The 14,873-nt window shown below is 44.1% G+C and overlaps 1 protein-coding gene across 1 annotated transcript in view; it reads left to right on the forward strand.

The window, feature by feature from the left end:
• LOC126458207 (uncharacterized) overlaps positions 1–1,360 on the forward strand; it is a 72,646-nt gene extending 71,286 nt beyond the window's left edge. Inside the window, exon 8 of the mRNA XM_050095102.1 lies at positions 1,085–1,360. Within this exon, the coding sequence (XP_049951059.1) occupies positions 1,085–1,236 (152 nt within the window). The 3' untranslated portion in view covers positions 1,237–1,360. The remainder of the gene's footprint in view (positions 1–1,084) is intronic.
• The last annotated feature ends 13,513 nt before the right edge of the window (positions 1,361–14,873 follow it).

The raw sequence follows: 14,873 nt of genomic DNA on the forward strand, positions 1-14,873 counted from the left end.
GTCTTAGTTTACAAAAGAAAGTATAAGTACTAGTGGCGGAAAGTAGCCAGACCAAGATATTTTTCACTGATGAGTATCCTCCTGTATGGCGTTAGAAGGTGGACGAGGAGGAAAAAAGACAGAGCAAAGCTCCAGGCATTGCAGATGTAGACATGGAGGAGGAAGAAAAGAACTACTTATATGGATGAGGGGGAAATGAGGAGTTGCTGAGAGGAGTGGGAGGACAGAGAACGTTACTGAGGGAGGAAGCGAGGAAGGAGGAGATTTCAGGTTCTGGAAGATGTGTTGGACGGATAGATATGCAAAGGAATTAAGAAATGGAGATGCTAATGACCTGCTGAACGAGCAGAAAACTGATGTTAATGATAGTTTGAATTATGTTAACGAACAAGTGGAAGTTACCTTCTGGTTTTTCCTGGTGATTCAATTTCCTAGCTGCATAACTAATGACCTACAGATTCATTTACAACTCATCAAGGGAGGGTTAACAAAACTACGTAGTTCTAGCAAATATTTATTATCTGTTCAGCAATGTGCAACAGGAACTCTGGCGAATTTTCATCTGCAAAGATTGTTTTACCCATTAGATAACATGCAGATTCAGAATTACAAATGTCCTTAGTAGGAGGATAATTATGCTTTTGCGAGTGAGATGTTGTGATTTGACATTCATTCAATAAAAACGTATCAGCCAGACACATGAAAAATGAATAAGGTTACGCTGGCAGTTCTCAGCCCATGATGTAGTTACTGTCCTATTCGTACTAATAGAAGCATTACAGTTCCTGACGCCAGCCATTCGTGTTAATGTATATATGGACTTTTTCTTTCAATTTTACTACATGCACTGAAAAACGGAGCTCATGTTTTTCAAATTAGTGCCCTTACTGCTGTGCATATAACAGTTTAACACATCTGAACTCATTGTGAAATGTTTTCACACAGAATTACGAATACTTATAATTTCTCATGTGACTTTCACCCTAATAATTTTTGTGTATGTGTTTGACAACGTTTATTGTTTTATTTCCGCTTATCTCTCATCGAGACGTAAGGATGTACTCATGTGTGTGAAACGTTGTAGGTGATCAGTGCTCGTTCGGAGATCACAAACTGAAGATTGGCGACGAACTTCTATCAACTGGAGGGAAGTGTATCAAATGCTCATGCGATATACCACCGTTCATAACCTGCGAGAAGCTTCCAGACTCTTACTGCCCTACGACGAAGAAGTAAGACAAATGTAAGAATCACAACTATTGATTATCAGTCACAAACAACAACGGAATATAGAATGTAGAAAGGAAAATGTAAAGATGGCATTTAAATAAAGATTACAAGGAATAAATCTACATGAAGACATTGTGTATTTAATTATCTTCCGTATAACTCACAATTTATAGAACGATTCACTCTTAAAATCAGTATTATGACATGAGAAAAAGAATTACAGATGAAACCCGTAGGATACACATTATAACACATTTTAAAATGAAAAATACATTGGATTTTGTATTGATTTAGATGAATAGTCTAGAAATGAAACAATTATATTAGCACAAATGTTTTGTAAAATATTATTGAAAATAAAACATCCCATTCTTACTGACACAAAAATTTCAGATTCATTAATACAAATTAATATGTTTCTTACCTTCTCACAAAAATGCTAAAATTTCTTAATGCCACAAACAAAAGCTGAACTAAGCGAAAATGAGCGTAAGGAGAGCAAAGAGAGAAGCGTTCAATGACTTCGAAAGTAACACGTTGTCAACCGACCTGAATAAAAACTATAAGAGATTTTGGTTGTATGTAAAATCAATAAGTGGGTCAAAATCGTCTATTCATTCTCTAAGCGAAACGGAAGATAACAGAGAGAAGGTCAAAGTACTGAATTCGGTCTTCCGAAGTTGTTTCACCGCGGAAGATCACAACACTGTCCCTCCTTTCAATCGTCGTGCGAACGTCGAAATGGCAGATGTTGAAATATCCGATCGCGGAACTGAAAAGCAGCTACAATCGCTTAATAGTGAAAATGCTGCAGGATCAGATGAGATACTTATAAGATTCTATAAAGATTATGTGAAAGAACTCCCCCCCCCCCCCCCCAAGTAGTAATTTATCGTAGTTCGCGTGAGCAACGAAAGGTACCTAACGACTGGAAAAAAGCGCAGGTCATTGCCGCTTTTAAGAAAGGCCGTAAGACAGACCCACACAATTATAGACTTACATCGTTGACGTCAATCTGTTGTGGAATTATGGAACGTGTTTTATGATCAAGAATTATGACATTCTTGGAAACTGAACAGCTCCTATATAAAAACCAACATGGATTCCGCAGACACAGATCCTGCGAAACTCAGCTCGCTCTGTTCCTCCATGAGATCCACAGTACAGTGGACAAAGGCGCTTAGGTTGATGCCGTGTTTTTTGATTTCAGTAAGACATTTGACATCGTCTCGCATTGAAATTTAATGAAAAAAGATAAGAGCTTACGGAGTATCGGAGCAGACCTGCGACTGGATTCAAGACCTTCTTGCAAACAGAACTCAACACGCCGCTCTTAACGGAATTAAATCGATAGATGTAAAGATAATATCCGGAGTAGCACAGGGAAGTGTGATAGGACCGTTGCTGTTCACAACATATATAAATGATCTAGTAGAAAGCGTCGGCTGCGCATTAAGGCTATTCGCAGATGATGCAGTTGTTTATACCAAAACAACAACGCCAGAAGATAGTAAGAATTTACAGAACGACCTGCAGAGAACTGATGAATGGTGCAGACTCTGGCAGTTTACCCCGAACGTAAATGAATGTAACATATTGCGCATACATAGGAAAAGAAATCTAGTACTGTATAGCTACACTACTGACGACAAACAGTTGGAGACAGAGTATGCCGCAAAATATCTAGGCGTAACTATCCAGAGCAACCTTAAGTGGAATGGCCACAGAAAACAGATAGTGGGAAAAGAAGCAAAAGCCGTGTGGAATTAGCTGAGCGGTCTAAGGCACTGCAGTCATGGACTGTGCGGCTGGTCCCGGCGGAGGTTCGAGTCCTCCCTCAGGCATGGGTGTGTGTGTTTGTCCTTAGGATAATTTAGGTTAAGTAGTGTGTAAGCTTAAGGACTGATGACCTTAGCAGTTAAGTCCCATAAGATTTCACACACAAAAGAAGCAAAATACAAATTTTCAGTTAGTTTCAAAAATGCTTTCATAATGAAATATTTCTGTAACACATCTCTACTCCTGTTTTACCCCTTGAGGGGTCGAATTTCCAAAAACACTAAAACAGATATATTCCTTCAGATATATTTCCTTCTATGTAGCTTTAATTGTAATTTAATAATGATTTATTTTAGAAAAAGCTGTCACTCAGTATTTTACTCTCTTAGTGGTTGAAACTTTTAGAAATGCTGGAGCAGGTTTTTTTAAATTTTTGTATTTTTTATTTTTATTTTTTTAATTTTTGACTGGGGAAACAAATACCCCTTTTCGTAGTTCTAACTTCAGAATTGCCTTAATAGCGACATATTTTTAAAAATCCTTTCATCCCCTACTTCTCCCCTTAGTGGTCGAATTCTGAACAATCCAGAACTAAACGATGCCTACAGTATAAGATCAGCATCCTCTCCAAATCAGAATACTTTTGACCCAGTTTTCTTTCCCTCCGCGGTTGAATTTTCAAAATTGCTGAAGCACGTACTTTTTTATTTCTGACTGAGTGACCAAATATCAATTTTCGTAATTCTAGCTTCAAAACTGCTTTAAAAGCGACGTATCTTCGAAAAGCATTTCATCCTCTACTTTACCCCCTTCCGGGCGGAATTTCGAACAATTCCTTGGTAAACGATGCCTAAGGTATAAGATCAATACCCTGCCCAAATTTCAAGCTTCTATCATTAGGAGTTTAGGCTTGGTGATGATGATTCATTTAATTAGTCAGGGCGTATTTCCCCCTCTTGCGGGTTGAATTTCCAAAAACACTGAAACACTTTTTTTTTTATTTTCAACTGAGAAGTCAAGCACCATTTTTTATGGATATAGCTCTAAAAATACTTTAGTAGCTCTTTAATAGTGATCTATTAAAAAAAGTTTCACCCACTATTTAATCCTTATACGGGTTAAAAAGTTCCAAAAATGCTTAAACACGTATTTATTTGTTTATGACCAATTCCGGTGAGTCTAGGTTGACAATTGCCTTAATAGCGACATATTTTCGAAAACCTTTGAGCATTGTTTCACCCCGTTAGGTGTGTTATTACGAAAAATACCTCCTTCAACAACTCCTAGAAAATAAGATCAATACCCTCTCGAGATTGTCTGTTTCTATTCTTAGTGATATGAAAAGAAAAGGCTTGTACACCTCGAAAGACAACGTTTATTTTGCCCCTCTGACTGTATATGGCTGCTGGGGGATAGGAGATGTACTGATAATGGTTTCGTCACCCTCCAATAGATAGCATAGTAGCATAGCTACCAGTGCGCCAAATGTGCCTACCTTTTGAGAGGTAATGGTCACAGGCAGAAAACTCATTGTGATGCAAACGTATGAAGCAAACAGAAAACCATGCCACAAAGACGCACTAATGCTCCTTACAGTCAACTGAGGGACCTTGAAAAGGGTCAAATTCTGGATGTCCACGCAGCACAGACGGCCTTCAGGATCATCGTACTATAAGGGCAGCAGTGGCAAATCGTACAGCTACCACAGCACAGATAGGAGGGCTTGTGAGGCAAGATATGTGAACATGAACTGTTGAAAACCGTTGATTAGCGGTGGGACTACGGGCATGCACATCTCTGGCCCATCTTCCGCTCAAGCCACAGCCTCGACGTTCACAGCTCGATTGGTGTCGTCAGAGGATCATTTGGAAGGTGGAATGGCGCCCCGTGGTCTTCAGCGAAGAAAGCAGATTCTGGCTGCACGCAAGTGGTGGTCGTCTGCACTTACGCCGTAGACCTGGAGTACTGTCTTATATAGTGCATTCGTCCAAGACACATTGGCCTCTCCCCAGGCCTTAAGGTCTAGGGTGGGATAACCTACAACTTTAGTTTATCTTTGGTGTTTCTGAAGAGAACGCTAACCAACACTCGGTACGTTTAGAATATTCTTAGACCCATTCTTTTGCCGCTATTGCAACAGGAAGGTGATGTGTTGTTCCAACAGGATAATGTTCGCCTACGCATCTCCCTTGAAACTCAACGTGCTCTGCAAGACAAGAAGGAACTTCTCTGGCCAGCACGATCTCCGGACTTGTCTCCAGTGGAGCACGTTTGTGCTATGGTGGGATGCGAAGTGACAGTGTGACTCGTCAGCCAACAACTCTTACAGAACTGCGTGAACAGGTGCAGCAGGCGTGTCATAACATATTCCATACACCACGTGATAATGTCGGTGTTTCACCATAGGTTAATACTTGGTACTGGAGAACAGTTTGTGCTATTGATCCATAAATGTAAAAATTTGATGTGCTCCATATCCACTATCGCAACAATAAATCTTGAGTGAACTAGAAGCCTCTAAAATGTGTGTTAACTTTGTTTTCTGCATAGGTATGTATGTACAAGAATATATGTATAGACATATAAGATTCTGGTAATAATAACCTCATGTGGCTCAAAGGCGTGGTGTAAGCCTTTCAATTGAACGTTACTTCAGTGACTTGCATGTCCCTAACCCACCACAGTTATCCAATTGGGGAAAGAGGACCTTCTGCTTAATGCGGAATCCGAACCATATGTCTTTTCTGGGGAATCTCCGCACCACTGACAGGTGAATGCTAGGTTATAAATCTGACTCATAACCGCTAGTATGACCTCTAGACTAGCAGAGCCGACGCAGATTCTGGTCAAGCTACAATGGACTCTGCAGTTGTAGGGGCTGTCTACTTCACTGATTTTCCCGCCAGATACCGCCTGTTAGCTGAACTGCTCGTAGCTCCCATCAATCTCACGAGATGTCACCAACGTCAGTTAAAAAAATGGTTCAAATGGCTCTGAGCACTATGGGACTTAACTGCTGTGGTCATCAGTCCCCTAGAACTTAGAACTACTTAAACCTAACTAACCTAAGGACATCACACACATCCATGCCCGAGGCAGGATTCGAACCTGCGACCGTAGCGGTCACGCGGTTCCAGACTGTAGCGCCTAGAACCACACGGCCACTTCGGCCGGCTACTAACTACACTTATGGCCGAAACTGAAGGAGTATTTAACGGAACAGATAAGAAATGAGACAAGAATAAAGTGGAAAAAATGGACGAAACGAAGAAAGAAATGGACGTATCTAGGAAGTCAGGTTATTTGGAAAACAGCGACATCAAAATAGGAGATAGCATTAGATGTTGTCATGGATGCGTGAAGGTCAACAAGCACACAAAACCACTATTAGTGAGTGGATGTACTAATGATAAAAGAGGCACAGCAGTCAAGAAAAGAGAAGGAGGCGCAGTGGGGAAGAAAACAGGATGGGCGGCAGACACCCTTGGAAAGGAAAATGGAGGCGGAAGGAACAACTTGAAAAGATAAAGAAAGAGCACGAGGAAATTAGAGAGTCAATAAAACGATGTAAAGCCAAATGTGAGGAACTAGGAGCAAATACTCAGGAAAACTTTCTGATATGGAAACGGGCCCGCTCAATCGGCCTAAGGCAATTAGGGAGGATATCCGAGTGAATACTGAATCATCTAAGAAAGGTAATGCGATTGTAGAACAGCCGGCCGCGGTGGTCTAGCGGTTCTGGCGCTGCAGTCCGGAACCGCAGGACTGCTACGGTCGCAGGTTCGAATCCTGCCTCGGGCCTGGGTGTGTGTGATGTCCTTAGGTTAGTTAGGTTTAAGTAGTTCTAAGTTCTAGGGGACTTATGACCTAAGATGTTGAGTCCCATAGTGCTCAGAGCCATTTTTCGATTGTAGAACACAACGTGCAAGTGGTACATTGATGTAACCAGACTCAAGGTGAATGTAGTAAACTTGCGCAAAATGTCTCTGTAATTATATAATTAAGTGTAAACAGCCAGAAAGGAAATTGCTGAGAACCCTAAGAATACTGAAGAAACCATGCATGAATGGGTTAAGGATCAGTTAACGCAGTCGCACTGGGTACTAAGTGGACGTATAGATGTAGGCTGTGACGTCTCTCGGTTGAGTCAAATTACAAATTTGATCCCCAAAGCTCCAAAAACCCAGTCGCAATTTGAACAAACTTCAAACGAGGTTGGCTTGTGGGTTGGTCAGAAGACACAAAGGTCAAGGAAGCTAAGTGGAGAAACCGATGTGTGACACATGTTGTTATGAAAGGCAACGAAGACCTACACCAATTTTTACGCAGCGTTCCTAGAGGTATACCGGGCAGAAGAAAAACAGACTGAAATAAAATTTACTTTAATAACTGGACCAAGATGCTCAAGAGAGAACAGAATGCTAAAGAGTTTCGGTGGTAAGGAATAAGACATAAATCTATCATGTGTCAACGACATGAAAAATGAATAGTTTTAGTTTTAATAAAAGGACTGCCATGGAACATACACTAGCAGGAACAGTAGTGTAATCCATGGAAACAGCACAGGAGGTTTTAAAGGAATCGACTAGATCCAAAAAGAAGTGCATGCCCAGAGAAACATGCAACATGGAGTAAACATGCAGTACAGAAATTACTTAGAAACAGGGGTAAGTAATGAACAACAGGATTATGATCCCTGAAGTTAAAATCTTCTGGGTTATTAGCCCGCGTCATATTTCTTCTAAAACTATCGGCGTTTTGACCCCTCTGCTGGGATCTTCCGCAGGATCTTCCGGTGTCCACTATTGCTAGAACAGTATTGATGATGGGACGGTATTAATGGCCATAGTGTGCGTGCTTGGCAGAAGTGGGACCTCTATGAATGAGGCCCGAGGCAAGCTTTGTCCACAGCAGAGGACATACAGTATAAGTGGGACAAAGGCTGATATGAAACTCTTGAAGAACTAGAGAAAGGAGGAGGCTATATTCGTGAACTGAATAGCTAGTAGTAGCTCTACAAGAGGCCCAATGTGGAACTGGAGATGAAAGGCCAGCAGAAATACTAATGAAATATACAGATAAATTAAAGGAGAAACAACAAGAGCCGGCCGCGGTGGTCTCGCGGTTCTAGGCGCGCAGTCCGGAACTGTGCGACTGCTACGGTCGCAGGTTCGAATCCTGCCTCGGGCATGGATGTGTGTGATGTCCTTAGGTTGGTTAGGTTTAAGCAGTTCTAAGTTCTAGGGGACTGATGACCGCAGCTGTTAAGTCCCATAGTGCTCAGAGCCATTTGAACCATTTAGAAACAACAAGAACTGTTGTGACAGAATGAGGTGTGAGGAAAGGAACAGAGATCACTGGTAATAACCTCAAAATTTGAGACTATAGAAGTAAAAACAAGTTTTGAGTCAGGTAATGTTACATGTTGAAAAATGGAGTTCACATAGTAAGTTTTCCCACAAGGGACGTAAGATTGTAGGCATAATAGGAGATGTCATCAAATCTAAAAATTGCCAAGTATTTTTGGCTTTGGAAAGAGGACAAGAAACGCATGCATTGGAGGCTTTGGCTGTACCAAACTTACGTCTGGATTGTATACTGGAGGCAGCCGGGTTGACAGAACATCAAGTTGAGGTTAATTTTGGCGAAAATGCTGTAAAGATTCAGAAGGGCGACAGAGGTTACCTTTATACAGGAAAGACAACAGAGAAAAAAGAAGCATTTTCCGTGATACATTGTGTGATGGCTGAAGAAGACAGTGGGAAGTGCGAACCAATAGGTTATGTATAACACAGCAGTCTGAAAGACAACAGAGAATAAAGAAGCATTTTCCGTGATACATTGTGTGATGGCTGAAGAAGACAGTGGGAAGTGCGAACCAATAGGTTATGTACAACACAGCAATCTGAAAGACCATACAGAAGACGAAGAACAAAGAACTGGCAAAGAGGAAATTTTCCAGAAAATTGTACACGTAGAAAATATGTGCAGAACACTAATAAACGAATTACCTACTCAACTAAACAAGTTCACTCTTAGGTTCATGTCAGGACTGTGTGTAAATATGTGTTTGGGGATCTTAGAAAGAGAGTGAGTATGTCGGTATGTCGGCTCTGAGATTCATACAGCGCAGTATCAGCAACTGTAGTAGCAGTGCAATTATTGTGGGTGGGAGCGGTAGACAGCGGTGTACGCAACGCCACAATTTGAGAACGCCACCACTATCCACGCTGCAGTCTGTAGAGAGTTGCTGTCTTTATATCACTGCATGTTTAGCTACAGTCTTCACAGGATAGTCACGTCCATACTGCTATCTGTCGATGCTGCAATTGTAGCAGGCGCGCTGCTCATATCGCAGTTTTCACTGGGCTACCATCTCTGTGTCCAGTTCCCACGTTGAAGTTATCACAGGGACGTGCATCCACATTGCTATCTGTCAGTTCCAAAGCGACTGTAGGACCGTTGCGTCCAATCCTTTGTCTGTCCATGCCGCATCCATCTCGGGGCAGCTGCATCCACAAGCCACCACATGACCATACCTCAGCCACTGTGCTTGTCCACTTCAATGGTGGTCGAAGCTACAGTGTCTGTACATCACAGCAATCACATCCATCCATGCTGAATCCTCTCCCAGCGTCTGCCTACTGGTCTTGAATCCACTGTAGGACTGTTGATCCATACCGCTGCAGTCATTACAGAGTCATTGGTTTGAAACGCTGTCATCAGACCTCGCTGTATCCGATGTGCCAGTCCACAACGATGTCTGTTCTCTGCTCTGTAGCCATTGCGCCTGTCCATGCTGATGTCTGCTTGAGCCACAGTCCCACAATGACGCTGGCTCTCCGCTGCGTTGTCTCCATCCTGACTCCTCTGACTGCAGTGTCTCCGCACCACTGCTTCAGTCTGGATGACTGACTGATCTGGCCTTGAAACATCAGCCAACATGGCCTTGCTGTACTTGCACAGAGAATGGTAGGAAGCAAGGGGAAACCACAGCTGTAATTTTTATGATGCATGCACGTCTACTATACGGTTAAATGATGATCACATCCTCTTGGCTATAATATTATGGACATAAAATTGACCCCCATTCGGATCTCGTCATCAGACAAAGCAGAGTCGGCACGCTACGTGCAGAGCGTGGAATGCAAAATTCCTTAATCATGTAGGTGGTTTTAAAAATTTGGAAAGGGAAATGTAAAGGTTGAAGTTAGATACTGTGGGAGTTAGTGGTGACACGATGAAAAGAACTTTTCATCATAGGGGGTATTGCTCACTCGTAGCTGATAGGGTGCCTAAGGGATTTAGCGTTCTTGGAATGCTATACAACAATTCAAACAAAAAATATAAGTACTTTTATTTCTATAAAGCAATTGACAATACCTAACCTTTGGAGATTTACAAGTAGTAGTTGCAAACGAGGAGCAACAAGCAATATAATTTAGAGTCCTTGATATGTGAGCTATTCAGGGAAGTTGACACGCGTCACTGAAACTAACGTCCATGATCTGGTGCCGATCTGCACTGCTGAGGCTAGCAGGAGCGGCGTTTATATTCCCTTCCTCCAGGTGTCGCTCTTGACGCGGAGCGGTCCAGTTTCGTGCACCACTGGCCGCCGTCTTCTCGCCGCCTTCTCTGCTCTTGCGACCCGCATCTTCGTCCCGGTGCTTGTGGTTACCCCACAACATTCATCCCCCCAAAGCAAGCGACCGTCGACGTGTATGGAGTGCGACCACAGCGAGGGATCCAGGAGCGTGGACGCTCTGATGGGCAGGAAGCTGTGGCTGCAGGAGACGTCCAGCTTCTGGCCGTCCGGCCATCCGGCCTGCGCTTTGCCGGGAACGTCCCCCGGAAAACGACCAGAAGGGCACGCGTCCACCTCCTGCTGCCATGAAAATGACGAGGGCGGAAATTGCTGCGGTGTGGGTGGGTACAGCTCCATCGGTAAGACGAGAGGGGGCGGAGGGGGCGAAGGCTCCTTATCCATGCGGTCGTCCCGCGATCGCGTGATGACACCCTCTGAAAGCTGCTGCGGCCGCGTTATCCTCTGGGCCCGTGAATCTGGGAGAAGAGAGACTGAAGGATCATCGTATACGTGACAGAGGCGAAGTTGATTTTGATGGCAGTGCTGGAAGCCATTCGGACCTGAAATAAGATACATGCAAGCGCCAAGTCGACGGACGACCTCGCCTCGCGCCCACCGTCTGCTGCTGCTAAAATCCCTGTAAAAGACAGTATCATGCGGAGCGAAGCGATACTTGCGGTCGTCCTGCGGCGCCGGATGTTGAGGAGGGTGGAGCAGGTGAAGCAGTGTGCCATGACGGCAGCTGTGAAGCAATTCCGCCGGTGATGGTCCATCTAGTAGGTGTGAACGATGCTTGACCCCTTGTGCGTGCGGAGCGAAGTTTGGCCATCTGCTGCTTGAATGTTCTGACAAAACGCTCCGCTTAGCCGTTTGGCTGTGGGTGGAACGGCGTACTAGTTAGATGCAACATGCCATTGCGTTCACAGAATGTTTGAAATTCGTTTGACGTGAACTGAGGTCCATTATCTGACACCATTAATTCAGGTAAGGCTTCAACGCAAAAAAAAAAAAGATGACAATGCCTGAGTCGTGCTACGGGATGTTGTCGAGTTCATGGGCACAGCAAAAGGAAACTTGCTGTATGAGTAAACCACAATTAGCCAGCGAGTGTTCCAAAAGGCTCCCGCAAAGAATGTGTGAGGACTAATTTTCTGCACATGCGTGACACTGTGACGTCATCTGTTCTATTTGGGCGTCCATACCCTGCCAAGTACAGTGTCGACGCACAAACTGTTCCGTACAAACAATCCTCCAGTGTCCTAGGTGAAGTAACTACAACACTTGTTTTTGCAAAGCTGTAGCGATTAACACACGTGACTGTCCACTGTCATTTTGAACCAGAATTACACCTGTCTGTGCGGCGAGGCTATACCCACATGCAACGTATAGACGCACTACGGAGTTCTTTATGCTATGCAACAAACGACGCCAAGATGAGCGAATGTAGGTTAGCAAAATGTTCAAATCTGGATCAGCTACCGCGGCCTGTGCAATTTTCTTATAGTATAACGGAAAAGACTGAAGGAATCCAGAATCCTGAGCGTCGATGTGTCAAAGTCTGTATCAGAACCTGCCAGCAGCTATGGCCCAGCGGTTCTAGACGCTTCGGTCAGCTACCGCGCGCCCGCTACGTCGCAGATTCGAATCCTACCTCTGGCATGAATGTGGATGATGTCCTTAGGTTAGTTAGGTTTAAGTAGTTCTAAATTCTAGGGGACTGATGACCTCAGATGTTAACTCCCATAGTGCTCAGAGCCAATTGTATCAGAACCGATTGGAAGACGTGAAAGTGCGTCTGCATTACCATGTTGAGCTGTCGGACGATCTCGTACTGATACTGAGACAACAAAAAAGCCCTTTATTGCAATTTTTGTGCAGTTAGTACAGGAACCGGTTTAGCCGGATCAAACAAGAACTGCATAGGCCTCTGATTCATTGCTAAGTAGAATTTTCTGGCATACAAATAGTGGTGGAATTTCATGACACCATACACAATAGCCGATGCCTCTTTTTCAATTTGTCAATAGTTTACACTGGGCTTTGGCCAACAATTTTGATGCGAGAGCAATAGGTCTGTCTTTATCATCAATTCTGTGCGAAAGCGCTGCACCGATTCCGTAAGAAGAAGCGTCAACTTGCAATACAACTGGTTTTTCAGGATCAAAGTGAACTAAGCATCGATCACTGATCAATGCATCTTTAAGTTTTTGAAAAGCTACTTGGCACTCATCTGTCCAGACAAAGGGCACATTCTTGCTGGCAAGCCGCTTATGACTACTAAATACGACTGAAGGGGATGTAAACCTTGACTGTTAGTGACGTGACGAAGATACTGCAACTCAGGTTTAAAAAATCACACTTGTCCAGTGTACACTTTGGTCCTGCTTCAGACAACACATGAAACAAAGCACGTAAATTTGCAGTATGTTCTAATAGTTTGGCATTTATGCAATCAGCTGTTCCAAATACCGTTGGAAAATGGCAGGTGCGGAAGGACTGCAAACGCAAATATTTAAACAAGTCCAAATGAGTATTCACCACACACACTACTTGAGGTTCTTCATCTATCGGTATTTGAAGGTACGCGTCTTGCAAATCAGTTTTCGAAAAATAGCGTCTAGCGCCTAATTTGTCCAAAAGATTGTCTGGGCGTGGCAATGGGTAGGTATCAATGACGTTTCTGGGTTGACGGTAGACTTAAAAGTCGACACAGAGGCGAATTCGACCTGAAGGTTTGGGGGGTAAAACCATTGGACTTGCCCATTAGCTAGCTGATAGCCGGCCATTGTGGCCCAGCGGTTCTAGGCGCTTCAGTCCGGAACCGCGCGACCGCTACGGTCGCAGGTTCGAATCCTGCTTCGGGCATAGGTGTGTGTGATGTCCTTAGGTTAGTTAGGTTTAAGTAGTTCTAAGTCTAGGGGACTGATGACCTCAGATGTTAAGTCCCATAGTGCTTTTTTGAACTAGCTGCAATTCTCCAAGTTCAGCAACGAGTTTGTCCCGTAATGCATTGAGAACAATTCTGGCTCGGCAGAATTTCGGCTGAGCATTGTCTTTCAGCTTAATATGTGCAACAAAATCGTTAGCTTAGCCTAAACCTTCAAAAAATAGTTCCGGGAATTCTTTTAGCAAGCTAGGTAAACTGTCTTCTGTATTGAATGCAGACACTGACAACACATTGGCCTGCATGTTAAAGCCAAACGAATGAAAAGAATCAAGTCCAAATATTTTCTCACATTTACGTGACTGTAGTACTGTGAAAGTCATTGCTCGCGTATGCGAGTGATATATGGCAGGCACGTGGAGATTCTAATCGTTCATATGTGCGACGATTTATCAATGTGACAGAGGCACCAGTGTCCAACTGAAATTTCACACGGTTCCCACAAATAAATAAATAAATGAACAGAAAGTTGGTTTGACTGGTGTATCATTGTTTTGTGAGAGGGATGAATTTTTATCTTTCTTCCATTGCAAACATACGAATTTTACATGTCCTTTTACCTCAAGCGTAGCACTGAGCTTGTCGGTAGGGGCAGTGGTGTCGTTTGTTCCGTGTATAACAGCGAGGACAAGACTTAATTCTCTTCGCCTGTGTAGCCGCCTGTTCAGCGAAGTGCGTATGCGACGTGGAATTCTGTTTACCCGGCGTGGCTAGCGCACGCCGCCTGTGTGGAATGGGGCAATCACGACTAAGGGACTCTACCTGAAAAATAGCTGGCTACTCAAATGTACACTCCTGGAAATGGAAAAAAGAACACATTGACACCGGTGTGTCAGACCCACCATACTTGCTCCGGACACTGCGAGAGCGCTGTACAAGCAATGATCACACGCACGGCACAGCGGACACACCAGGAACCGCGGTGTTGGCCGTCGAATGGCGCTAGCTGCGCAGCATTTGTGCACCGCCGCCGTCAGTGTCAGCCAGTTTGCCGTGGCATACGGAGCTCCATCGCAGTCTTTAACACTGGTAGCATGCCGCGACAGCGTGGACGTGAACCGTATGTGCAGTTGACGGACTTTGAGCGAGGGCGTATAGTGTGCATGCGGGAGGCCGGGTGGACGTACCGCCGAATTGCTCAACACGTGGGGCGTGAGGTCTCCACAGTACATCGATGTTGTCGCCAGCGGTCGGCGGAAGGTGCACTTGCCCGTCGACCTGGGACCGGACCGCAGCGACGCACGGATACACGCCAAGACCGTAGGATCCTACGCAGTGCCGTAGGGGACCGCACCGCCACTTCCCAGCAAATTAGGGACACTGTTGCTCCTGGGG

Source organism: Schistocerca serialis, chromosome 2, assembly GCF_023864345.2.
Source record: "Schistocerca serialis cubense isolate TAMUIC-IGC-003099 chromosome 2, iqSchSeri2.2, whole genome shotgun sequence".
In the NCBI taxonomy this organism is placed as follows: Eukaryota; Metazoa; Arthropoda; class Insecta; order Orthoptera; family Acrididae; genus Schistocerca; species Schistocerca serialis.